This window comes from Scyliorhinus torazame, chromosome 3 (assembly GCF_047496885.1).
Source record: "Scyliorhinus torazame isolate Kashiwa2021f chromosome 3, sScyTor2.1, whole genome shotgun sequence".
Lineage (NCBI taxonomy): Eukaryota > Metazoa > Chordata > Chondrichthyes > Carcharhiniformes > Scyliorhinidae > Scyliorhinus > Scyliorhinus torazame.
This window is the reverse complement of record NC_092709.1, coordinates 57,131,217-57,159,127: the sequence shown is the minus strand read 5'-3', so window position 1 is coordinate 57,159,127 and position 27,911 is coordinate 57,131,217. Positions and strand designations below refer to the sequence as shown.

Here is a 27,911-nt window from a genome sequence, read left to right as displayed (position 1 = left end):
CCCTTCCTGGGCATGAACCTAATTGCATCATTGGGTAGGCCCCAGGAAGATCACGTTTCAAAATCCTGCTGGTGCAAATCCCGTTTTTGGCCTCTTGGGAGATTTTGTGGCCAAGACGGGGTTCACATCCGCGGATCCAGGATCTGCTGAATCCCGCCTATGATCTTTCACATAGATACTGACTAACCTACTGTGTATTTCCAATATTTTCGACTTTGTTTCAGGTTATAGCAGTTTCAATTTTTGGCTCCTTCTTTGTACTTGCTGCTAACAAACTAGGGATTGTTATAAATTCTACCCTAACCCCTGATAATAAAAGCCCAGGATGGAATTCCTCCGAGTCCCTACTGGAGAGTGGGGGAGTTCGATGGTGAGCGTGGGAGGAGAATGTGGCTGGAGGCCCAGAAATCGGTTTCACACCAAAGTGAATTTACAGCAGGATCTTCCTCTGGTGTCTGCCATGACTGGTCAGAAATGCCGTCAAATGCTGACATGAGCCACATTTACATTCCGCTAATGGAATGCAGATGAAGGCCCGATCCCTCCCGACGCCAAATTCTCTGCGATGTCAGCAGGACAACACACAGTGTGAAACACATTTGGAAAAACATGGCATGCAGATGGCAGGGCTCACCTGAACAATGCTTGGGGCTGTATTCAGAGATCAGGATGGAGCCAACCCACAACCCTGGACTACCATAGCGGTGGGTGGGGGGCATCTGATTTGATTTGATTTGATTTATTGTCACATGTACCAAAGTACAGTGAAACTTATTTTTCTGCGGCCGAGGAACGTACACAGTAGACACAAGAATAATCAACAGGGAACATTGACAAATGGGACATCGACAAAACAATGTGGAACAAGGGGCCAAACAAAGCAAATACATGAGCAAGGGCAGCATAGGGTGTCGTGAATAATGTTCTTACAGGGGGCAGATCAGTCCGATGGGGAGTCGTTGAGGAGTCTTGTAGCTGTGGGGAAGAAGCTGTTCCTATGTCTGGATGTGCGAGTCTTCAGACTTCTGTACCTTCTAGTTGAGCTCTGGAATCTAAATCACGGGTGATTTAGAGATGTGGATCAGAAATTGGCTAGCTGAAAGAAGACAGAGGGTGGTGGTTGATGGGAAATGTTCAGAATGGAGTACAGTCACAAGTGGAGTACCACAAGGATCTGTTCTGGGGCCGTTGCTGTTTGTCATTTTTATCAATGACCTAGAGGAAGGCGCAGAAGGGTGGGTGAGTAAATTTGCAGACGATACTAAAGTCGGTGGTGTTGTCGATAGTGTGGAAGGATGTAGCAGGTTACAGAGGGATATAGATAAGCTGCAGAGCTGGGCTGAGAGGTGGCAAATGGAGTTTAATGTAGAGAAGTGTGAGGTGATTCACTTTGGAAGGAATAACAGGAATGCGGAATATTTGGCTAATGGTAAAGTTCTTGAAAGTGTGGATGAGCAGAGGGATCTAGGTGTCCATGTACATAGATCCCTGAAAGTTGCCACCCAGGTTGATAGGGTTGTGAAGGAGGCCTATGGAGTGTTGGCCTTTATTGGTAGAGGGATTGAGTTCCGGAGTCGGGAGGTCATGTTGCAGCTGTACAGAACTCTGGTACGGCCGCATTTGGAGTATTGCGTACAGTTCTGGTCACCGCATTCTAGGAAGGACGTGGAGGCTTTGGAGCGGGTGCAGAGGAGATTTACCAGGATGTTGCCTGGTATGGAGGGAAAATCTTATGAGGAAAGGCTGATGGACTTGAGGTTGTTTTCGTTGGAGAGAAGAAGGTTAAGAGGAGACTTAATAGAGGCATACAAAATGATCAGGGGGTTGGATAGGGTGGACAGTGAGAGCCTTCTCCCGCGGATGGATATGGCTGGCACGAGGGGACATAACTTTAAACTGAGGGGTAATAGATATAGGACAGAGGTCAGAGGTAGGTTCTTTACGCAAAGAGTCGTGAGGCCGTGGAATGCCCTACCTGCTACAGTAGTGAACTCGCCAACATTGAGGGCATTTAAAAGTTTATTGGATAAACATATGGATGATAATGGCATAGTGTAGGTTAGATGGCTTTTGTTTCGGTGCAACATCGTGGGCCGAAGGGCCTGTACTGCGCTGTATTGTTCTATGTTCTATGTTCTGCCTGATGGAAGGGTCTGGAAAAAGGCAAAGCCTGGATGGGAGGGGTCTCTGATAATGTTGTCTGCCTTCCTGAGGCAGCGAAAGGTGTATACAGAATCAATGTGGGGGTGGCAAGTTTGTGTGATGAATTGGGCTGAGTTCACCACAGTCTGCAATTTCTTGCGATCTTGGACTGAGCAGTTGCCATACCAAGCTGTGATGCAGCCGGATAGGATGCTCTATATGGCACATCTGTAGAAGTTTGTGAGAGTCGATGCAGACATTCCAAATTTCTTTAGCTTCCGCATGAAGTTGACACGTTGGTGGGCTTTCTGTTGCATCAACGTGAGTGGACCAGGACAGACTGTTGGTGATGGTGACCCCCAGGTCGTGCTGCGCTTCCTGAAGTCGATGATCAGTTCCCTGGTCTTTCCAACATTTAGAGAGAGGTTGTTTTCGGTGCACCATGCAACCAAGTGATTTATCTCCCAGTAGTCTAATTCACCGTTGTTTGAGATGCGGCCCACCGTATCATCCGCAAAGATATAGATTGAGTTGGAGTTAAATGTTGCCACACAGTCATGGGTGTATAGTGAGTACAGTAGAGGACTGAGCACACATCCTTGCGGGGCTCTGGTGTTGAAGGCTATTGTGGAGGAGGTGCTGTTGCCTATCCTGACAGATTGCGGTCTGTTGGTGAGGAAGTCGAGGATCCAGCTGCACAGGGAGGGGTCAAGTCCAAGATTGCGGAATTTGGTTATTAGTCTTGTTGGGATAATGATGTTGAAGGCGGAGCTGTAGTCTATGAACAGCAGTCTTACATAGGTGTCCTTGTTGTCGAGGTGTTCGAGTGTTGATTGCAGAGCCAGTGAGATAGTGTCTGCTGTGGACCAGTTGTGGTGATAGGCAAACTGCAGTGGATCGAGACCGTCTGGGAGGCTGGCAGTGATCCGTCTCATGACTAGCCACTCAAAGCATTTCATGATAACAGACATTAGGGCCACCAGTCGGTAGTCGTTGAGACAGGCTACCTTGTTCTTCTTTGGTACTGGTATTATGGTGGCCTTCTTGAAGGAGGTCGGGACCTCAAAGCGGAGGAGTGAGGTGGTGAAGGTATCTGCGAATACACTCGCCAGCTGGTCTGCGCAGGCTCTGAATGCTCGCCCAGGGACTCTGGCGGGGCCCGTCGCTTTCCGTGCATTCAATTTCAAGAAGGCAGCTCTTACCTCTGAGGCTGTAATAGTGGGTATGGGTGTGTCCAGGGCTGTTGGGGCGGGTGGCACTGATACATTGGCTGACTGCTCAAAGCAGGCATAGAACTTGTAAATCATCGGGTAGGGATGCACCAGCCCCAGATATTCCACCTGGCCTTTCTTTATAGCCTGTGATCTTGTGTAGGCCCCGCCATAGTCGTCGTGGGTTAGTGGCATTGGTCTGGGACTCTAGTTTGATGCGGTATTGTCTTTTTGCATCGCTGATGGCTTTCCATACGTCGGACCTGGATTTCTTATGTAGGTCAGGATTGTCAGACTTGAATGCCTCCGTCCGGAACTACAGCAGGGAGTGAACCTTTTGGTTGAGCCAGGGTTTCCGATTGGGGAATACCTGTATTGTCTTCTTCAGTATACAGTCCTCGACACACTTACTGATGAAGTCCTTGATCTGCAGGTGGACCGTTCTGATTCGGTGAACCTCAGAATGTTCCTGGCGATCCATCTTCGTTCTCAGAAGGTCCATCTTCAAGTGTCATGAGTGCTCCCGGAGATAGTCTTCATTTTCAGGTGCTCTACCCTCTTTCTTCAACAGTGGGTCAGTGAGGTTGGGCATGTTTTCAATGTTGCACCTGGACATGATCATGGACTACGCACTGTGCAGGCCTGTCCGACCACCAAATATGGCGTAAAACACCCAGGTCCATAATGAGCTAGGTCAGGGCCAGAAGGTGTGACGTGTTTTCCCGCCAGCATCTGCAACAGCAAACACTCCATGCTCCCACCCCCGCCGCAGGATTTAGCATCAAAATGGGAGAATTCCACCCCCAATTTCTCTTATATATGGGCCGAGTGATTGCGAGAGGATAATCAATGTTGTAGCAATCTATGGCAAATCTCAGGTAAAAACATAGCTAGGTGGTCTGAAATCTTAACTGAACATGATTTGTTACTTAAACTATGTAGTCCAGGTTATGCTATTGGCTGCACACACATGCACAAGCACAAAATGACACAAATAACAGTGATAAAAGCACTTTACCAGGGCGGAGGGAATAAATACAAAGTAAGGCAGTGACAGAACGTTTGGTGAAAGTGGTGCGTTTTAAGGAGAGTCTTAAAAAGGAGAGTGAGGCAGAGAGGGAATTTGAGATTGAAGGATGTAAGCAGCTGACAGTATGGTCACCAGTGAAAGGGTAAAAAGAGAAAGGGGGTTGTGGGGGAATGCACAAGACCTGTGTCAGAGAAACCAGGAGTCCACAGCAGTTGTTGTACTCAAGAAGGTTCTAGGGAGGGGTGAGACAAGGGAGGGATTTAAAAGTGAAGATGAAAATTAATAATTTGGGGACTGGGAAAACAGGAGACAGGAGTGAACGGGATATGGGACTGGATTCCCAGCAGGATGTTTCTTGGCAGCGCGCTGTTCACTGGCGGCAGGATTCGCTGCTCTGGCTGCTTGTCAACGGGATTTCCCATTGAAGCCAGCCCATGCCATTGGGAAACCCAGGGGTGGGGGGGGGGGGGGCGCTGCCGGTGGGAACAGGGAATCGCAATGGCCAGAGAATTCCACCCATGGTGCTGACAGGACACAAGCAGCAAACATTTGGATGAGGTCAAATATATGGAGGATGGAAGATAGGAGGCTGACCAGGAGAACATTGAAGTAGTCAGGTCGAGAGGTTACAGGGACATAGTTTAGGCTTTCAGCAACACATGACTTGAACAGCAGTGATGTTCTGGAAGTCTAGGGATCTGGTAGTAGAACAGATGTGGGGCTGAGTCTTCTGTACCTAGAAAATAGTCCAGTATCATGTCCTGAATCCATTCACTGAAACATCTTGAGTTCAAAGGTCATATTCTGGGAGGTTGCCAATTAATAGGCCACCTCCTGGATTGCCACCCATTGAGGAATGGGGGAGGGGGCAGGAATATGGGGTAGCAAGCTGAGGAGACAGGAGGACCAAATCATAACCTGAGATAACCAGCGAAGATGCTCGGCATCCTTCGTTGTTCTTTCTTTGTATTCGTTCATGGGATATGGGTGTCGCTGGCTTGGCCAGCATTTATTGGCCATCTCTAATTGCCCTCGAGAATGTGGCGGTGAGTTGCCTTCTTGAACCACTGCAGTCCATGTGTTGTAGGCACACCCACAGTGCTGTTAGGGATAGAGTTTTAGGATCTGACCCAGTAACCGGGAAGAACAGCAATCTAGTTTCAAGCGTGCTATGTGATACTAGGGAGGGGAACTTGCAGGTGGTAGTGTTCCCATGCATCTGCTGCCCTTGTCTTTCTAGGTGGTGGAGGTTATGGTTTGGAAGGTGCTGAGGAGCCTTGTTGAGTTGCCGCTGTGTATCTTGTAGATGGTGCACACTGCTGCCACTGTGCAGCGGCAATGGAGGGAGTGAATTTTGAAGGTGATGATTGAAGATGCCAATTACCTGGGCTGCTTTGTCCTGGGTGGTGTTGAACCTCTTGAGTGTTTCTGGAGCTGCATTCATCAAGACAGGTGGGGAGTATTCCATCACACTCTTGACTTGTACCTGTAGATGATGGACAGGCTTTGGGGAGTCAGGAGGTGAGCTACTCCCTGCAGAATTATCAGCCTCTTGCCCTGCTCTTGTAGTCACAGTATCACTATGACTGGTCCAGTTCAGTTTCTGGTCAATGGTAACTTCCAGGATGATGACAGTGGGGGGGATTCAGCAATGGTAAACCATTGAGTGTCATGGGGCAATGATTAGATTCTCTGTTGATGGAGATGGATCTTGCTGCATACGGACTATGGACTGCTTCCATATCTGAGGAGTCACAAATGATGCTGAGCATTGTGCAATCATCTATGAACAACTCCAATTCTGACCTCATATTGGAAGAAAGGTCATTGATGAAGCAGCTGAAGATAGTTGGGTCCAGGACACTACTCTGAGGAGCTCCTGCAGTGATGTTCAAGACTGAGATTAATGATCTTTAATAACCACAGCCACCTTCCTTTGGGCTAGGTCTGACTCCAACCACTGGAGAGAATACCATCTGATTCCCATTGACTCTAGTTTAACTAGAGTTCTTTGATGCCATACTTGGTCAAATGTTGCTTTGATGTTGAGGGCAGTAATGCTCACATCACCTCTGCAGTGCATGTGCAGCTACACTGACTGGGACACATTTCTCAAAGTTCACCATCATTTACAATCTATCCACCCAGATGGTAAGTCATCTTTCGATCCCTTTCATCCAAAATTTCTGCTTACTGGAGCAAATTAACATCTGATACTATGACCACAGAAATATCAATCGGTGAGTTTGACATATGACTTCGAAGGGTCGTCTTGACAAATACATGAATAGGATGGGAATTGAGGGATATGGTCCTCGGAAGTGTTGGGGTTCTTAGTTCAAATGGGTAGCATGGTCGGTGCAGGTTTGGAGGGCCGAAGGGCCTGTTCCTATGCTGTAATTTTCTTTGTTCTTTGAAGAGCAGGACTCCCCGGCCATGCCCGCCTGGCGACCGAAAATTCCCGCCCAATGTCAATGGTCCGCACCCGTGGCGATCTTGCAGGCGGAAGAAATCAGCCCAAAGGCTTTAACTCATATCACGTTTCTCTGTCAGCTATTTGAACAGAGATCCGAATACATTCCTTTGAAATAGGTCCTTACCTCTGTTAAAATGGAGGCAACTGCTGTTTGTTTCAAATGCATGAATGATTCATATAATAAAATCAGTCATTGAAATTTCTGCACTTTTCCCTTGAAAATTTCCACCGAGATCACTCACGAGTAAAGAGCGAAGCTCCCAGAATCCATGGCTAAAGCACCCCTGGAGGTCATAGCTGTCCAATTCAAGCCACTAGTGTTGTCAAACGCCTCCTCAAATTCAGGAGTAAAGCAGCGATGACATTATTCTCATCCAACAATAACGTTCACATTCTCAAAAGCTATCAATAAATTTGCTAAGCTGGAAGACCCTTTTGTAAACCTCTGCCAGTTTGGTTATGGTTTTACTTGTCAAATGGTCTTGATATTTCTCCTTTATAATAGATCACAGTATTTTTCCTGCAACACATCGTGCCAGCAACGGGATGCTTTCCAGCACAGTTGGAAAATTAAAAACATAACTCGCTGTTTTGCAGGTTTCTGCTAGTATGTTTGTCATGAACAAGGGGGCATTTCAGTCATCACTTTTCTTTTTTTAGCTAACCTTTATTTAGCCAGGCAAGCCAATTCTCGTTTTTAATAATGACCCAGCTAAGAGGCTAATGCCGTAGCAACAGAAATTATGCAACAATACAATTCACTTAAAACCTGAAAAGAATAAAATACAAATTAGCAGTGAAAGAAAATTGACAGTTTAACAAGTATACGTGTCAGTCAACAGAGCTTCAACCCTTCAGTGAAAGGTGTCCATGGTAATGAACATAGTTAACTTGAGTTTCAGTTGTGCGTCATTCCATGGCAGCCACAAACTGACCTGAAACAATCAAAGACTGCTCACTCGCTTAGAAACCAATTTGATCATGTCACATGACCTCAGATTACAACTTCTAACCTCAATGTCCCAAGTGTTTTTTTCATGTTTACTGTCTACTCATACTTTCTTTTGAATGTTCGAGCATTTCAGTGTTGATGTGATAATTGCTGGGAATTTCCTCAAAGTTGTTCTTGGTCCTCTATCTAACTTCACCAGAAATGGTTTCTTCCAGATAGTCTGTGACAGGGGAGGATCGACAGCTCCAAGGGTACGCCCCGCAATGTGAAACATCAGGTGGAATTTTAGGCCCCCTCCTGCAGGCAGGATTGTCTGCTTCCACCGAAGTCAATAGACTTTTGAACAGCTCACCGCTTTTTATCACCCTGCCCCCTGCCACAACACTGTGGCACCTTCCAAGACAGAGTAGTTGTCAAATTGACACTCCACCATACTGGACTCAAATTCGTCCCCTCGCTACAGTATGTATTAACTTTAGTCGTGGCCTTTGGTAACTCATCACACTTGTTTTGAAAATACCTCCCAGCCCCACAGCCCCTACCTCCAAAAGGGTCATGTGGTATTATCATAACTGTAAGAACTGTAAGGGTTAATGAAGTGTCTAGAATAGCCACTAGAGGGAACTACAGTTACAAGTATATAAGAAAGTGATGCTAAGCCTGGTGGGAGAGTGTATGCAGGTGTTAGCTAGAGAGTGTGAGAAGTACAAATAGTGTGAGTGAGAGCAGATCATTGTTTATATCAGTATTAAGATTAGCTGTAGTTGAGTGTAGTTTAAATATTAATGATCAACTGTGTATTCTTTAGGAGTACGTGTAGTAATGTCAGAAGATTTATAGCTTTGTTTAAGTTCAAGCTATTTTGTGGTCTTTGTGAACACTGTGCCAACCTTCCAGAAATAAGAAACACAAAGAACACCACAAGTCAAAGACAGCAAGCTTATGGGAACATTAGTAATTAATTGGCCAGAATGTAGGAGAACGAAAAGGAGGGAATAATCGGTATGAATAATTGGTAAATGTGATAAATGATGTTCCAAGGGATCTATACTGGGGCCTCAGCCTTTTGCTATAATTATAAGTGCTTAGACAAAGGAACAGAGAGCCATGTGTCCATGTTTGCTGATCACACTAAGCTGTGTGGCACAGTAAATTGTGTAGGTGGAAGCAGAAAATTGGAAAGCGACATTGCTAGATTAAATAAGTGGGAAAAACTGTGACCGGTGGAGTTTAAGGTGAGTGAATCCACTATGGACCTAAAAAAAAAGATAGGTTGGAGTATTTTCTAAATGACAAGAAGCCAGCAACTGTGGCTGAACAGAGAGATTTAGGAGTCCATGCACAAAAATCCCTAAAAGCTGGAGGACATGCATAAAGCTCAGGTGAGACCCTATCTGGAGCACTGCGATCAGTTTTAGAGACTGGAACTCAGGGAGGATATATTACCTCGGAGGGGATGCAGAGCAGTACTTTCACCAGACTAAATCTGGAGCTAAAAGTGGGAAATTATGTGGACAGATTGGATATGTTAGACTTTTATTCCCTTGAGTATCGTGGATTCTGAGGTCACTAACTGAAATGTTTAAGATAATGGATTTTAGAAAGCAGATAAAGAGAAACCATTTCCTCTGGTGAGAAAGTTCACAACGAGGAGGCATAGATTTAAAATTAAACCGTTCAGGGGCGATATCAGGATGCATTTCTTCATAGAAACATGGAAAATAGGAGTCGGCCATTTGGCCTTTCAAGCCTACCCCATGATCATGGATCATCCTTTATCTCAATGCCGTACTCTCCCCAGACCCCTTGACACCTTTAGAATCTAGAAATCTATCTACTTCCTTCTTAAATATATTCAGTGACTTAGCCTCCACAACGTGCAGTGGTGGAGAATTCCAGAGGTTCACCAACCTCTGAGTGAAGAGGTTTCTCCTCATCTCAGTCCTAAATGGCCTACCCTATATCCTCAGACTGTGATTCAAAGGATAGCGAAAATCTAGAACTCTCACCACCAAAAAGCTAGTGAGACTAGATCAATTCAAAATTTCAAAACTGCGAGGGACAGGTTTTTGTTAGACTAGGGTTACAGATCCCAGGTGAGTAAGTGGAGTTGAAATACAAATCAGCTATGATCCAATTGAATACGGGCTCGAGGGAGTGAATATTCTACTCCTGTTCTTATGTTCCTCACACCATTCTCATCTCATGGCCCAGCTGAATTGTATACAGCTGGGTGGTGGATAGACATCTTCACATTCCCAGTTTATAATTTCAGCTCGGGATCAAGGGAACCTGCATTTTGAAAGCAAAATGGTGACAGGCTTGGGGATGTACTGAGGCATTCGTTGAAGAAGGAAAGCAGGCTGTTTCAATCAAATGTACAAGGTTTTTCCCCAATTGATGGGCAATTTAGCGTGGCCAATCCACTTACCCTGCACATCTTTGGGTTGTGGGGGTGAGACCCACACAGAGACGGGGAGAATGTGCAAACTCTGGGCAGTGGCCCGGGGCTGGGGTCGAACCCGGGTTTTCGGCGCCATGGGGCAGCAGCGCTAACCACTGCGCCTCCGTGCCGCCCTAATCAAGTTTACAGTTAAGTGGTCTTTTTAAAATAATTGTGGTTTTAACGGGCAAAATTCTCCAGTATCGGCGCGATGTCCGCCGACCGGTGCCAAAAATGGCGCAAATCAGTCCGGCATCGTGCCGCCCCAAAGGTGCGGAATCCTCCGCCCCTTGACCGGCCGAGTCCTAACCTTGAGGGGCTAGGCCCGCACCGGAATGATTTCCGCCCCGCCAGCTGGTGGAAGTGCCCCGCCAGCTGGCGCGGAAATGACATTGCCGGGCGGCGCATGCGCGGGAGCGTTAGCGGCCGCTCATGGCATCCCCGCGCATGCGCTGTGGAGGGAGTCCCTTCCGCCTCCGCCATGGTGGAGACCGTGGCGAAGGCGGAAGGAAAAGAGTGCCCCCACGGCACAGGTCCACCTGCGGATTGGTGGGCCCCGATCGCGGGCCAGGCCACCGTGGCGGCACCCCCCCCGGGGCCAGATCGCCCCGCACCCCCCACAGGACCCCGGAGCCCGCCCGCGCCGCCTTGTCCCGCCGGTAAAAGAGGTTGTTTAATCCACGCCGGCGGGGCAGGCATTCTAGCAGCGGGACTTTGGCCCACCTGACCGGAGAATCGCGCGGGGGGGGGGGGGGGGAGGCGCCAACCGGCGCGGCGCGATTCCCGCCCCCGCCGAATCTCCGGTGCTGGAGAATTCGGCAACCGGCGGGAGCGGGATTCACGCCAGCCCCCGGCGATTCTCCGACCCGGCGGGGGGTCGGAGAATCTCGCCCAATATATTTATGTTAGAAATATAATTGTTTGGTAGATTTTATATGGTAGGCAGGAAAAAAAGGATAATTGAGTCAAGTTGAAAACTATGTGGCACTCCTAGCTCTTTCTCAACTGCCAACATTCTACTGTAAACGAACATCAACAAAATGCTTTACTTAGATTTGCAAAAGAGAACCATCACAGCACTAACATGTATGCACTCAACAACTTGAGAGGCCTAACAATTTTACAATTGTTTAAAAAAAGTAGCGAACATTCTGTACATCAAGAGGACGGATGTCAGTGAAATATTTTTCAATGTATGTGACAGTGGTGTGGAATTGCCAAAGTTATTTTAAACTCTACTTGATGCCTATCGGAAGCAACTTCAGCAAATACTAAAGATCATACACAACTTCCGAATGACATTGACTGGAAGAATCATAGCATCACCTAGTGGCCATGTTTTAATATATGAACAATCCAATGTTCAACAATACTTGGGTTAAATTCTCCGCCTCGCGACGCCGCATACGCAAACCATGATCAGGCAGAGAATCCGACCCCCGGCCAAAATCAAAGTCCTTGCCCGATGCCATTTCAGGCGCCATGCTCCGGTCCCATGTTAATGCTGATAATGCACAACGTGCCAGCAGCGGCATGCAAAACCAACATTTGCATTCATTTAAATGTGATTAGCGGTGTAGACACAGTATGCTCCCTGCCTCCCCGATGCTCAGTCCCTCTCAGGCGGAAGTCACACGGGAACGATTTACTACAGGTATTTACAAACGGGGACTGGGCACATGACTGTTGAGGGTGGAGGGCGGGGTGCCTTGTCCACTGGAATCCCCATCTGCAAAAACCATACATGCATCCTGGCAACAATAGTTGCCTCCTTCAGGCCAAAGGGATACTAACAGTAGGGGACCTGTACGTAGACAGCAGAGTAGCGACCCAGCGTGAACTAACAGAAAAGCTCCAGCTCCCGAAAGAGAATGAGTCCCGGACCCAACAACTGAGGAACCGAGGTGTAAGATGCTCTCAGCGCAGTGAGCCTCACCAGGCAGACTGGCACGCAGTGCTGCACAAAGATGAATGGCCTCCTTAGGACAACTCGGATGAGCCACCACCTCTGTTCCCCTGGTATCACTCCTGTCCCTCACTCCTGGCATTACACCCCCCCTCCCCCCCCCTCCTATAGAGGCTAATCAAAACCCACCTGCCCGCATCTCCCTGAATCACACACTGCACCAAGCCCCAATACCTGTATTGTCCTCTTTGACCAGGTGCCTTGCACACACATGCCACCAGCTACAACCACCCCCCTGTGTAACTCGCCTCCATGCATCCTTTATGTGTCCTCTAGGAAAAGACAGCCTATATCAGAAGAGAGAAGAATGGAGGCGGCGTCCTGCACCCAAAAACGATTAATTATGATTTCTGGAAACAGGAAGTAGTCGCTGAGCCTAACCAACACATGCCATTGTGATCTTAACCATACCTATCTGATAAAAACCTTTACTCCCAAACTCTGTCTCCGGAAACACTGAATTGTGGTCTTGACAGGTAGTTTACTCAACGGTATATTCCAGCATAAAGAAGTTCTGTTTGCTTTCCCTTCTTCCAACCTCTTATACAAAAAAGAACAGTCTCCCTTGGAGGTGCAGGAAAAAGGTGAGCAAAGTAAAAATAAAAGCAAGGTTAAAAATAAAATAAACATGTTAAAATTATAACAACTGAAGATGGAAAGATGTCAAAAACAATACTGCTGTTAATAAAAATGTTTTATAATGTTCATTTTTGTAGCACAGCATTAATAGTATAAAATAAGGATATTTTTTAACGTTTGTGCTCAAATAGTTTTTTTTAACTACCAACTCACCTATTTCATATTGCTCACTGACTCAGAGAATTCAATGCATTATAATAATTGACATTGAAATTCCCGTATCAGCCTCCCCGAACAGGCGCCGGAATGTGGCGACTAGGGGCTTTTCACAGTAACTTCATTTTTTGAAGCCTACTTGTGACAATAAGCGATTTTCATTTTCATTTTCATTTCATTCATTTTCATGTTGTGCAATGTAGGGCATAACATGAGGGCCATTGATTTGTAGTAATTGAAACAGTTAAATCCCGAGTTAATGTTCTATTCCCGTGGACTCTCACTGTAACTGTACCAGGAGTCCAGTGAACCATCATCGACAACAGCAAGAATATCCCAGGGTCATTTCCTGGAACAAAATATCTGCAGAGCGTTAATGAGGGACTGAAGCTCCATTCGATGCTTTCTTGGATGTATGCAATAGGGGATGTTGGGTTGAGTGCCGACATTCCCAAAACTGAGGTATCCTTAGCCTCAGGGTCCCTGGCATAACATCGGGGGGCAGCATCCTGGGGGTGATCCTTCATTTTGGCACAATTGGGAGATGCTCAGTTTGTGATTAAGGCCAGGATTGCAAAAATAAGAAGAATGTTTTTTAAAAATGGAAGTAGCGCCCTTTGGGATGTTAAGTCATTTGTTTCCAGATGGTGGGCTGAGGGGAGGGGTATAGCTTGGCAGTAGCCCTTATTGGACAGCCTCTTATTCCATCTTGAGTCGTGCCTGTTGATGTTGTTCCTCAAAATGTGCTCACAGCCAGTTAAGGCTCATTTTTCATGGCCTCATCCTGACACCGTGAACACTTGTGGCATCAGCAGTATGGATAGGGCGAACCCCAGTTCTTAACCCAAGATGAGCCTGCCCCATATTCTCAGGCCCATTGTTTTGATTGCATGATATCCTGGGATTTTTACTGATGCTTTTGGACATTGTGGAGGTTTGATTTCCATTGAGGACCTAGTGACTCCACTGTAGCAAGTGCGCTTTTCCTGGTCATAAAATGATCCCGCCACTGCCTGGACAATACCTGGCTTCCAGTGCCCGATGAGTGAGCTGTCTGGGAGCTGCAGGTAGATTACCATCCTGAGTGATCAAATCCTCAGCCTTCCTCACCCCAGTCTTGCCCCAATTGTTGACAGCCCCTTACTCCGGACCAGATATCGGGCGGGGCCAGATCAAATCTTGGCGAGTGTAAAATAGGTCTTGAAGTTAGTTTCATGTGTCCTGGCTTCTGTCGGCCATAAGTGAGAGGCATCTGTGAGCTAATCAGTGCAGCTCCAAGTTAGATACAGTACATGGGATCTGCAGAGCTGCCTACCTGAACCTAACCCTCTGTTTTCCTGGCCGCCGCTGCTGTCTCTTCTTGGCCCTTTTCACTTGTACTAGCTGCTTCAGATAGCTCTTCTAACTATTAAATCTATGAAGCAGAAGAAAATTTAAGACTTTGGGGGAGAGGGAACAGAGTTTTTGGATTTGTTTTGGATTGCGTAAGCAAAGAGCTAGCATAGACCCAAGTGGCTAAATGGCCTCCTTCTGTGTTGTAAACCTCCATAGTTCTTTCCAAATCAGTGCTGCTGACATGTCTTCATTCTTCATTAATCATGGTTTTACACCCAATGCGGTCAACAAGGCTCGCAACCGTGTCCGACCCATCTCCCACACCTCTGTTCTCACCCCTTCCCCTCCCTCCCAGAACCAGGGTAGCGTCCCCTTTGTCCTCACTTTACACCCCACCAGCCTCTGCATTCAACAAATCACCCTCCCCCAGTTACGCCAACTCCAGCATGATGCCACAACCAAACACAACTTCCCCTCACTCCCCCGGTCAGCATTTTGCAGGGGCAATTCCCTCCAGCATATGTAAAAATAGAGTGCCTACTTGGTGAAGTTACAACACAAGACTAACTGCATGGTAGACAGCGGAAACAGCATGCTTTAAAGAGAGCTAAGCGAATACCACAACCAACGGATCAGATCAAAACTTTGCAGCCCTGCCACATCCAAGCATGAATGGTCGAGGTTAGTTAAACAACTCACTGAACGAGGAGACTCCTCAAAATCCCCAGCCTCAATGATGGGGGAGCCCAAGACATCAGCACAAAAGTCAAGGTTAAAGAATTTTCAGCCATGATAAGTGGATGACCCATCTCGGCCTCCTCCTCAGGATCTCAGCATCACAGATCCAGTCTTCAGTCAATTCGATTCACTCCTTCTGATACCACAAACTAGCTAAATGTATTAGGTACAGCAAATGCTATGGCTCCTGACACTATTCCTATTGGATTGCAATAGACATGCTCTTTAACTAACCACATCCCTAGCTAAACTATTCTAGTACAGCTACGATGCTGCAATCTACCCAACAATGTGGATAAGTGTCAAGTATGCATTGTTCACAAAAAGCAAGGCAAATACAACCCGGCCATTTGAAGCACTATCAGTCCACTCTCAATCATCACAAGGTAATGGAAAATGCCATTGATAGTGCTTTCATATGGCACTGATTAGCACTAACCTGGGCAGCATGGTGGCACAGTGGTTAGCATTGCTGCCTCACAGTATCAGGGACCTGGGTTCAATTCCAGCCTTGGGTGACTGTGTGGAGTTTACACATCCTACCAATGTCTGTGTGCGTTTCCTCTGGGTACACTGGTTTCCTCCCACAGTCCAACAATGTGCGGGTTAGGTGGATTGGCTATGCTATATTTCCCCTCAGTGTCCAAAGATGTGCAGTTTAGGTGAACTGGCCATGATCAATGTGCAGGGTTACTGGGATAGGACGGGAGTGCGAGCCTAGATGGAGTGCTCTTTTGGAGGGTCGGTGCAGACTCAATGAACCAAATAGCCTCACTCTGCACTGTAGAGATTCTATGGAACCTTTCCACCGATGCTCAGCTAGGTTCCATCTGGACTACTTTATTACAATCTTGGTCCAAACATGGACAAAAGAGCTGAATTCCAGAGGTGAAGTGAGTAACTGCCCTTGACACCAGGGTAGTGTCCTAGGCCCAATAATGGCTAGACAATGGCTAACATCAAAAGTTGGGATGTTTGCTGATGATTGTACGATCTGTGTTTGCATGTAGCAAGACCTGGGCGGCATCCAGGCTTGGGCTGATTAATGGCAAATAACATTTATGCTACTCAAATGCCAGGCAATGGTCATCTCAAACAAGAGGGAAACTAATTTTTGAAAGTCAATGGCATTACCATCACTGAAACTCCCACCATTAACATTTTAGGGATCACTAGTTACCAGAAAACTAACTGGGACAGCCCCAAACTCTGTGGCAACAAGCGCAAGTCAGAGATTCGGAATTCTACAGTAAACATCTCACCTCCTGATTTCCCCAATGCCGGCACACCATCTACAAGGCACAAATCAGTAGTACGGTGGGGTATTCTATTGAGTGCAGCAACAATAGCATTCAAATGCCATGCAGGGCAAATTAACATGTTTGATGGGCACTCAATCCACCAATTTAAACGTTAACTCCCTCCGTCATAGGCACAGCATGGCTGCGGTGTGCAACCATCTACAAGATGCACTGCAGCAGCTTACCAAGGCTTCACTGACAGCAATGAATGTGTGACCTCTACCACCTAGAAAAACAAACGTAGCAGGGAAATGGACATCCTCCATGGAAGATCAGACTGTGCCTCTGGTGGCACAAAAGTAATCAAGTGAGACAAAATATTGTATGCCAGCTTTTTCGGCACTTGGGATTGGGTCGCAGCTGCAGGCATCAGGACTTTAAGGATTTTATAGCAACAATTGATCTGCCACCCCACTAATCAGTGGACACCTAGAAGCATGGCCTATATGAATGGTGATTGCAGTAGTCAACCAAAATGAGTTTGTTTTTGCTCTGTCAAGCAGCACATCCCAACCATGTGGCCCCTCATCTTGGAACATTACATGTACGAGATTAGATCACACAACAGATGAACACTCAGGAAATACAACTGTCATAAGAAGGGGACTACCTCAGTCCCATAGTCATTTTGGATCAGAGGAACAGCCACCAGCTCTTGTGACGCTAGCCTTCGAGCTGCATCTAGGAAAAGCACCAAAACAGGTGGAAGAAAGCACATTTAGAATTCTTTACTCCAGCCAGGCTGTCAGGTTACAGACCAGCTGACTGGTTGACAAGAACTATTCCCTTCAGGTTTTGGCTCATGCTTCCTGTCATGAATCCAGGCACTTCAGGGCTAGCCGGCAATGAGACCCAATATGCTCAGTGTTTCTAGTTGCCTGGATCTTTTGAGAGGGGCCTTGCAGTATTGTGATGAGCAGGGATGCAGATTTGTGGATATCTGGTGCTGTTTAATTTGCTGATTCTGAAGGATAAGCGCAGCAAGAGGAAGGAGGGGGAGCTGGATTGCTTCTAGCTGCCAGAGATCTCAGACAACGGCACATCAAATAGCACTTTAGACAATCCAACCCTCCCAGCTCCAACACACCAGCAGTCCAAAGACATTATCCTCCCACCATTATTGCATTCCTTCAGTCCAGTCTTATGATTATTTCACTACATGTATAGTTAGAATTAAGAAGAATCCACCTTTTGCAGACACTTTGCACCTGTCTTTTGTGCTTGTTGACCTATTCTAGTACTAAAACAAAAAGTGTTTCCCCAGTGACTACAGCTTGCGAGGTGGAGGCTGTTAGCTTTCATCAAGGATGCTTCCGATGGCTGTGGTGGGTGATCTTCAGCGGTTCTGAGGCTACAGAACCTGGTTGCAGACTGTAGCTTCTCAATGTGTAGCAGAGTGTGACCCAGCTGGCTGTGTTGCACCAACAAGCATTGGAGGTGTATGGCAAGGGAACAAGCTTGCTGTCCTCCTGGTAGAAGACAGCAAATGTCTAATCTGTTCAGCTGAAACCAATCTACTGAGGCTGTGATTCAGCACTCCAGTACCTCTGTGTAACAAGGCCTTGTGATGCTCTGGAATGCCCCCAACAGAGCCCAAGATGGCCGACACCTTCGCTTCCTTGGCAGCCCAGTTAGCACCTTGGGAGGAGGCCAAGTTAGATCACCCGCATGGCACTTCTGGCTGATGATAGTTGCCAATGCTTGAGCTTTGTCTTTTGAACTGATATTCTGGGCTCCCCATGATTGAGAATGTGGATGTTTTGGGGGCTTCTCCTCTGTTTAATTGTTGAATTGTCCACCACAATTCATGACTAGCAGGACTGCAGAGCTTTGATCTGTTCCTTTGGTTAAAAGATTGATTAGCCCTATTTATTGCATGCTGCTGCTGTTGTTTAGCCTGCATGCTGTGGCGTGTTGTAGCATCACCAGGTTGGCATCTCATTTTTAGGCATGCTGGGTCCTGCTCCTGCCATGTTTTTTCACAAGTCTCAGTGAATCAGGAATAATCCCTTAGCTTGATGGGAATGGAGAGTGAGGAATATGCCAGGTTATAGGTTATGGTAAATTACAATTTTGCTGCTGATGGCCCAGAATGCCTCATGATTGCCCAGTCTGTTCTGAATCTATCCCATTCAGCATGGTGGTAGTACCACACAACATGATGGATGATAACCTTAGTGTGAAGTTGGGGCTCCATTTCCATGACTGTTCAGTGATCACTACTGCTATTGCTGAAAATGGACGGATGCATCTGTGACAGTTAGATTAGCAAGGTCAAAGTCAAATAGCAACTTTCCTGCTGTTGGTTCCTTCACCACCTGCTGCAGGCCCAGTCTGGCCTTCAGGACTCAATCAATTCAGTCAGTGGTGGTGCTACTGAGCTATCCTCAATGATGGTCACTAAAGTCCCCACCGAGAGTACATTGTGCACCCTTGCTACACTCAGTGCTTCTTCCAAGTGGTGTTGAACGGGTGGGGAGGCTGCTGGAGAGGAGGGGGGGCTACTCATTTGTCAGCTGAAGGAGGGTAGTAGGTGTAGTATATTTAAAATTGCATTGTGAATTTTGTTCGCGTGAGGCTACCATACACACGTGTACCAGTAGAGGGAATCTAGTAGGAAGAGATCATTTTAAAAAGTGCTCCATGTTTTAACAGCACATGCAATTATAATTAGGAATGTTTCTGGCTGAATATATAACTGTTTCTTCCCAAGAACTTCACATAGATGGTAAACAACAGGAAGTTCCCTTGCTCAAGTTTGAGCTGATGAGACTTTAAGTCCAGATTTATCTAGGGTAATGCTGGTAAATCTGTACATCTCCTTCGGAAATGTACAATGTGAACCTGTAAAGGGATTTGTTCACTCTGTTGTTAATGATTAAGTATTTTCTCACACATTACGGGGAGCTTTGTAACTTAATATTCTGAGAAATGTGTCATGTCTGATTACTCCCCAAAACAATCCTTAATGTATATTTATGTAAATCCATGTTATGCTATTATGCTATGTGACATAAGTAGGAGGGAATTTAAGTAACTTGTTCTCATTCTGTCTGCCCCATGTCCCTTGAGAACTTTGGCAGCTTTTGCAACTCTGCATGACATTCTTGAGTGGAAAGCTGTAATTAAAGCCCTATAATCAACACTTCCACATTGGCATATTGTCTGCAATAAATCTGCCTGCCTCGACAATTCATTCAGCCCCTCAGGGGAATATAGACCTGAAGACTACCAACCAGCTGTCAGCTAGGGTACATAGTTACTCACCGCAATCAGGGCAGTTGGTTAAAGGCACCATGTCAGAACAGAAGTCGGGCGTGGTCTGGGGCTTGTAAAATGCAGTTACACAATCTGTAGCTCATTGTTACTCAGAATGATTGTACTATTGACTGGCAATGCATGATTTGCAAGTACAACTTAAAGTGATAATATCTAACAGCTCACCCTGTTAACTTAAAGTTGACAGCCATCCAGCTCTGGACCACAGTCTGGTTTTACGCTGTCCATCCAAAGATTTTAACAGTGCAAAATGTATACATAATTATAAGATCAGAAGTGGGAACGCCCGCTGATGATTGCATAATGTTTAGCACCATTCATGACTCAGATACAGCAGTAGTGTGTCCATATGCAGGAAGAACTGGACAACTTTCAGGCTTGAGCTGATATTAGTAACATTCGCACCACACAAGTGCCAGGCAATGACATCTCCAACGAGAAAGTATCGAACCATCTCTCCTTGACATTCCATGGCATTACCATTGCTGAATACCCCATTATCTACAAACTGAGTGATGTAATTGACCAGAAACTGAACTGGACTAGCCATAAGTACTGTGGCGACAAGAGCAGGTCAGATGGTAGGAATCCATCCCAAAGCCTGTCCAGAGTCAACAAGGCACAAGTGAAGAGTGTGATGGGATTCTCTCTGCCTGATGAGTACAGCTCTAACAATATTCAAGAAGCTTCACACCATCCAGGATAAAGCAACCTACTTGACTGGCACAAGTCACTGATGTAAAATTCATTTCCTCCTCCACTGGCGTACACTGGCAGCAGTATACACCATATGCAAAAGTTACTGCAGCAGCTCACCAACATCTTCACCAACATCTTCAACAACTTCTACCACCTAGAAGGGCAAAGGCAGCAAGGTGCATGGAAGCATCACCACTTTCAATTCACCTCCAAACCACTCACAATCCTGACTTGGAATTATATCACCATTCCTTCAAAGTCTGTCATAATATACATCAGTACATTATGGTGCAAATACATATACACACTGATGGACATGCAGTAGGACCAACCAGCATACATAACACCGCAGCCAATCACCAGTGAGAGCACAAGCACTATAAAGACAGGGGACAGGAGAGTTCCCGCTCATTCTAGCAGCAGCCAGCTCAGAGCACAGAGCTCACAGCCTGCAACACAGTCATTCACCATGTGCTGAGTGCCTCACCATAGCTAATGATAGGAAAGGGTCCACAGTTAAGCTGGTATTGCTTATACCCATGTTTACAGTATGTTAGCATAGTTAAACAGTTAATAAAATAGCGTTACACCACTTCCAGCATTGTTGGCTTGTTTGTGAACCAGACCACCCAACACGACAGTCTCTGGGTCAAAAACTCCTTGAGCAATTATGAGAGTACCTGTACCACTTGGACTGCAGTGGTTGAAAAAGAAGGTGAACACCTTCTCATGGACAATTAGGAATGGACAACAATCACTGGCCTTGACAGTGATGCCCACATGAAGGATTAAAAGAAAAAAATAGCAGGTAGGTTTATTTTCACACTGTTCCATTTGATGCTTGAGTTGGCTTATGGCAAAGAGTTACATTTTTGTTAGGCCCTTACTTCAAAACTAATTCTGACAGCCTTGTGATTGTTCTACCCTCACAGGTTATTTTTAAAGATGTCTAATCACATATGCTAAACGTTGTAAAGGACAAAGCCGACAAGTTCTACTTTCTATGTGGCAGAATTGATGCTGAGTGCTGCTCCCATATCTAAAAACACCACACAAAGCTCAGAAATATTAAATTTACCTTAGCATAAAATTAAACTATTTGCAACACTTTTGTATGTAATTCACATGGTATTTGTTTTCTCTATCGATGGTTAGGGGCTTTTCACAGTAACTTCATTGAAACCGACTAGTGACAATAAGCAATTATTATTATTATTAGAAACTCCAAGTTTACAATTTTCAATTGTTACCAGTTCCTCTGCCCCTTGAATAACAGATCAAAAGGCTCTTCTAACAGCTCCTTAAAGATGGTTCACGGACATTCTTTACACGTTTTACCCATGTTATCAGTTTAACTTTTTCAACAGTTCCCTCGAGCTGCAGTCCTAAAACAGTGCCAAACATCATAGAATCATAGAATTTACAGTGCAGAAGGAGACCATTTGGCCCATCGAGCTGGTCCTTGGAAAGAGCACCCTACTTAAGCCCAGGCCTCCACCCCATCCCTGTAACCCAGCAACTCCACTTAAACATTTGGGCACTAAGGGGCAATTTATCATGGCCAATCCACCTAACCTGTACATCATTGGACTGTGGGAGGAAACCGGAGCACCCAGAGGAAACCCACGCACACACAAGGAGAACGTGCAGACGCCATACAGTCACCCGAGGCCGGAATTGAACCCGAGTCCCTGGAGCTGTGAGGCAGCAGTGCTAACCACTGCCACCATGCCGCCCCATCAACATCATGCAAAGCAACATCAGCCAGTTGCTTGAAAATGTTAGTCTAAAAGAGAGCAAAACCTGCTCTGGCCTCACAAAGGATAAACGTAGCATTAAGAAAGAGAGCAACTTGCACATTCACTAAATGAAAGCTCATTGGCTGGAAAACCTATACGGCAGAGACAAGCAGAGACGTGTGTGTGCACGTGTTTGTGCATGTTTGTGCGTGTTTGTGCGCGTGTTTATGTGAGTTTGTTCATGTGCATGTTTGTTTCGGTGTGAACGTGCATGAAAACAGAGTTGATATTATTTCAGCTGCACACTGGGCTTTCATGTGAAATGTGGACAAGCAGAAAAGGATCCCAAATTCTGGCCATCTGCATCCATGGAACCCATAGAATCCCTACAGTGCAAAAGGAGGCCATTCGGCCCATTAAGTCGACACCAACCCCACGAAAGAGCACTCTGCCTAGGCCCATTCCCTTGCCCTAGTCCCACAACCCCAACTAACATGCACATCTTTGGACACTAAGGGGCAATTTTAGTCCTGCCCAATGCACTGAACCTGCACATCTTTGGACAGTGGGAGGAAACCGGAGCACCCAGAGGAAACACACGCACACACGAGGAGAAAATGCAGACTCCCACACACAGTGACCCAGCCGGGAATCAAACCTGGTACCTTGGAGGTGTGAAGCAACTGTGCTAACCTTTCTGTGTCCTGCTTATTGCACTGTCACCCAGGGCCGGAATTGAACCTGGTTCCCTGGCGCTGTGAGATAGTAGTGATAACCATTGTGCCACCTTGCAGCCCTCATGAAATATGAGCAGTTGGCATATGTTTATGCTCATTATTATAATTTTCATTTCTGCCCTTCCAGGTTGGAGTATTTTGATGGGATGTGAAGGCAGCCTGCTTACTGCTGAAAATAATACCTCATAGATTCTACAATGCAGAAGGAGGCCATTCGGCCCATCGAGTCTGCACAGGCCCTTGGAAAGAGCGGCCCACTTAAACCCACACCCCACCCTATCCCCAAAACCAATAACCCCACCTCATCTTTTTGGACACTAAGGGCAATTTAGCATGGCCAATCCACCTAAACTGCACATCTTTGGACTGTGGGAGGAAACCGGAGCACCCAGAGGAAACCCACAAAGACACGAGGAGAACGTGCAGACTCCGCACACACAGTGACCCAGCCGGGAATCGAACCTGGAACCCTGGAGCTGTGAAGCACCAGTGCTAACCACTGTGCAACCTTGCTGCCCACTAGTGCGGGAACAATTTCTGTGTCCTGCTTATTGCACTGTGCCTCTGCCAACTATGGTGATTTGTGGTGATTGTCCCTTTTAGGACAACACAGCAGAGTAAGTGCTGTCTGGCTTGGGGTCAATTGGGTTTCAGAGTGGGTAATCACCTAGGGGTGGAATCCTCTAGGGCAGGAGACATGTAGGTTGCTAGGTGCAGCCATGAGGTTGCTGTTTTCTTACTAATAAATCCTTTTTGTGTTCACAAATTAAGTCTCTGAAAGTGCATTGTTACACCTGGCAACGAGGATAAAATTAACATGACACTGCCTCTGGTCCGACACTTGTGAGTATCCAGTTTTAATCTAAGAGTTAAAAAAAAGTACTCACCAGAATGCCTCCATTTAAGATATTGAGATATTGCCAGACCCTGAGTAATGTAGAATCAGAAAAGATGGACATTTACAAGATGTGTGGGTAATGGAGAGAACACAGCAAAACCCCTCGGTCAGAATCCACAATAATAATAATAATAATAGAGCGTGTGAAATGCAGAAACATACCACCATTTACATTGTAGATATGAGGTGGTCCGGGAGACTCAGTGCATTGGAGAGGCTGAGAGACAGATGCAGAAAAAAACTGAATTTTCTGGTTTAGAAAGAAATATATAGAGAAACAAATAAGAGAAAATAACCCGTGAAGCAAGAGCTGTGGCTTTAAGTTTAATAAAGAAAACGTAAGTAAGAAAAAGAGGTGCTACAAAGTATTTTTTTTTTTTTTAAAAGAGCACACAGAAAGCAGTTCTTTAAGTTTAAAAAAATGCCCCAAGTGAACTGCAGCGAGATGTCCCGAAGGTCGGGAAAAATCATGGAACTGAAACTGACAGCCTCCTGACTTGCAGGGCCTGGGATGAGCCTGCAGGGGTTTCATGGTAGAAATTGCTGCACTGCTCACCTTCAAGAAGCTCGGAATTTGTTTTAGAAAAAGAAGTTAACAAGTTTTAAAAACAATGGACGACAAGTGAAATAGACAAAAAACTGACACATCAAAAATAAAACAAGAAGAGAAGAACAGGCTCTCCAAACGCATGAAGAAAAACATGCTGCAGGATCGCAGAAATGACCTTCCTTCAATAAAAGTGAAAGTTTTAAAAATTCAAAAAGAGAAGCCAGGTTTGCACTAAAACACCAAAAGCCCGGGAAAATCACAAGAGAGAAAGGCAACAGCTGCTGACAGCCGAGTGAAAAAAAGGATGATGGTCTTAAAGTGGCAATACCCTTAAAGAGGGAATACATTTAAAGTAGCAATACACTTAAACTGGCAAACACAAGAAGGAATAAATGGCTATGGACAGGAGAATTAGAGAAAACCCCAGCTAGAGGGCAAGTCTCAATAAAAGTCCATAAGCAACAGAATACCTCAGAAAAGGCAATAAAGACCTCAAGGAAGAGACAGTGGAAGACCTCGGAGGAAGCAACAAAAACTTCAAGGAAGAGGCAACAGAAGACCTCAGAGGAGGCAATGAAGAAGCAATGTAAGACCTTGGAGGAGGCAATGACATCCTCAAGCAAGAGGTAATGGAAGACCACAGAGGGAACATAGAATTTAGAACATACAGTGCAGAAGGAGGCCATTCGGCCCATCAAATCTGCACCGACCCATTTAAGTCCTCACTTCCACCCCATCCCCGTAACCCAATAACCCCTCCGAATCTTTTTGGTCACTAATGGCAATTTATCATGGCCAATCCACCTAACTTGCACGTCTTTGGACTGTGGGAGGAAACCGGAGCACTCGGAGGAAACCCACACAGACACGGGAAGAACGTGTAGACTCCGCACAGCCAATGACCCAGCAGGGAATCGAACCTGGGATCCTGGCGCTGTGAAGTCACAGTGCTATACACTTGTGCTACCGTGCTTTAGGGAGCAATGTCAACCTCAAAGAGGAGGCAACATAGACCTCAGAAAGGAGGCAATAGAACACCCCTGAAAGTGGGCAAAAGATCCCAAAAGGAAGGCAATTAAATACCCCATTTATCCACATTATACTACATCTGCCATACATGTGCCCACTCACTCAGCCTGTTCCAAATCCTGCTGAAGCATCTCTGCATGCTCCTCGCAGTTCACCCCCCACCCAACTTTGTATTATCTGCAAATTTGGAGATAATACATTCAGTTCCCTCGTCCAAAACATTAATATATAATGTGAACTGATGGGGTCCTAGCACAGATCCTTGCAGTACCTCACTAGTCACTGCCTGCCAATCAGAAAAAGACCCATTTATTCCAACGTTTTACTTCCTGTCTGCTAACCAGCTTTCTATCCATCTCGACACTACCCGTAATCCCATGCACTTTAACTTTATATATTAATTTGCTATGTGAGACCTTCTCAAAAGCCTTCTGAAAGTTTAAATAAACCACATCTACCTGTTCTCCCTGGTCAACTCTACTAGTTACATCTTCAAAGAATTCTAGTAGTTTGTCAAGAATTATTTTCCCTTCATAAATCCATGCTGACTTTGTCTGATTTCACCACTGCTTTCCAAATGCTGTGCTATGAAATCCTTGATAATGGACTCTAGCAACTTCCCTACTACCGACGTTAGGCTCACTGGTCTGTCGCTTCACAGCTCCAGGGTCCCCGGTTTGATTCCCGGCTTGGGTCGCTGTCTGTGCAGAGTCTGCACGTTCTCCCCGTGTCTGCGTGGGTTTCCTCTGGGTGCTCCAGTTTCCTCCCACGGTGCAAAGACGTGCAGGTTAGGTAGATTGGCTAAATTGCCCTTAGTGCCCAAAGGGGTTGGGTGGTGTTGCTGGGTTACAGGTATGGGGCTGAGGTATGGGCTTAAATGGGGTGCTCTTTCCAAGGGCTGGTGCAGATGGGCCGAATGGTCTCCTTCTGCACTGTAAATTCTATGTCTATAGTTCCCTCTTTGCTCTCTTCCTCCCTGCCTGAATAGTGGGGTTATATTCGCTACCCTCCAATCTGTGGGAACCATCCCAGAGACCAAAGAATTTTGAAAATGACCACCAATGTATCTATCATTTCTAGGGTCACTTCCTTAAGTACACTGGAATGAAGATTATCAGGCCCTGGAAATTTGCACGCCTTCAATCCCATTAATTTCTCCAAAAACATTTCTTTACTAATACTAATTTCCTTCAGCTCCTCACGAAAACCTGTGTTTCTCAGAACTTCTGGTAGATTATTCATGTCTTCCTTTGTGAAGACAGAAACCAAGTACAAATTTAGTTCCTCGGCCATTTGTTTGTTCTCTATTATGAATTCTGACTGTAAGGGGCCGACATTAGTTTTTATCAATTTTGTTCACTTTACATACTGATAGAAACTTTTACGATTAGTTTATATGTTGCCCGCTAGTTTACTTTCAAATTGTATTTTCCCCTTGGTCTGCCTTTGCTGAATTTTAAACTGATCCTAGTCCTCAGGTCTGTTGCTTTTTCTTGCTAATTTGTAAGCCTCTTCTTTGAATCTAATACTGTCTCTAATTTCTCTTGTAAGCCATGGTTTGACCACAGTTCCCTTTCTACTCTTGGGCCAAATAGGAAGAAACAACTTTTGGAGTTCACCTATTCATTCCTTGAATGTCTGCCATTGCCTGTCCGCTATCCTTCCTTTCAGTAATGTTTCCCAGTCAGTCATAGCCAGCTCATACCATTATAGTTACCTTTATTGAGGTTCAGGACCCTGACCTCAGAATCACCTACCTCACTATTCACCTTGTTAAAGAATTCTATCATATTATGGTCACTCATCCCCAAGGGTTCTCTCACAACTTGATTGCCAACTAATCCTTTCTCATTGCACAGCAGCCAATCCAAGATGGCCTGTTCCCTTGTTGGTTCCTCATCTTCCTGGTCCAACAAACCATCCTGTATGCACTCCAAAAATTGCTCCTCTGTTGTACTATGACTAATTGGAGTCGCCCAATCTATGTGCAGATTAAAGTCACCCATAATCACAGATGTTCCTTTACCACATGCATCTCTGATATCCTGTCTAATGCTAATCCCAACATTGCCACTACTGATTAGTGGCCTGCGTACCACCCCTCCGAATGTTTTTTATCCCTTGGTGTTTCTTAACTCCACCCAGTCAGATTCCACATCATCTGTGCTAATATCTTTCCTCAATGTTGTATCAGTATTTTCTTTAATCAAAAATGCAACTCCACCACCTTTTCCTTTCTGTCTGTCCTTCCTGAAAATTGAATAGCCCTCAATGTTTAGTTCCCATCCTTGATCATCTTGGAGCTATGTCTCTGTAATCCCAATGATATCATATCCCTTAATATCTATCTTCACAACTAATTCATCCATTTTATTTAGAACGCTCCACGCATTCAGGTACAAAACCTTAAGGCGAGTCCTTTTAACGTTCTTTGTCCCATCCCTACTATTTTTTACAGTGTCATTCTCTAATGCAGGTTCTTGATTTCTCTGCCCATCACTTTTCTCATTTTCCTTTCTGTCTTTTTATCTTATTCTTGATTCCCCCTACTCTAAATCCTTACATAGATTCCCATCCCCCTGCCATATTAG

The 27,911-nt window shown here is 45.7% G+C and overlaps 1 protein-coding gene across 5 annotated transcripts in view; it reads right to left on the bottom strand.

The window, feature by feature from the left end:
- The window catches only part of LOC140408460 (NEDD4 family-interacting protein 1-like), a 180,595-nt gene that overhangs the window by 88,812 nt on the left and 63,872 nt on the right, over nt 1-27,911 (bottom strand). Inside the window, exon 5 of one of the 5 annotated variants that reach the window (XM_072495689.1) lies at nt 23,731-23,770. The exons of the other annotated variants lie outside the window; for them this stretch is intronic. Coding sequence (XP_072351790.1) covers nt 23,745-23,770 — 26 coding nt within the window. The 3' untranslated portion in view covers nt 23,731-23,744. The remainder of the gene's footprint in view (nt 1-23,730; nt 23,771-27,911) is intronic. 5 annotated transcript variants of the gene reach the window in all.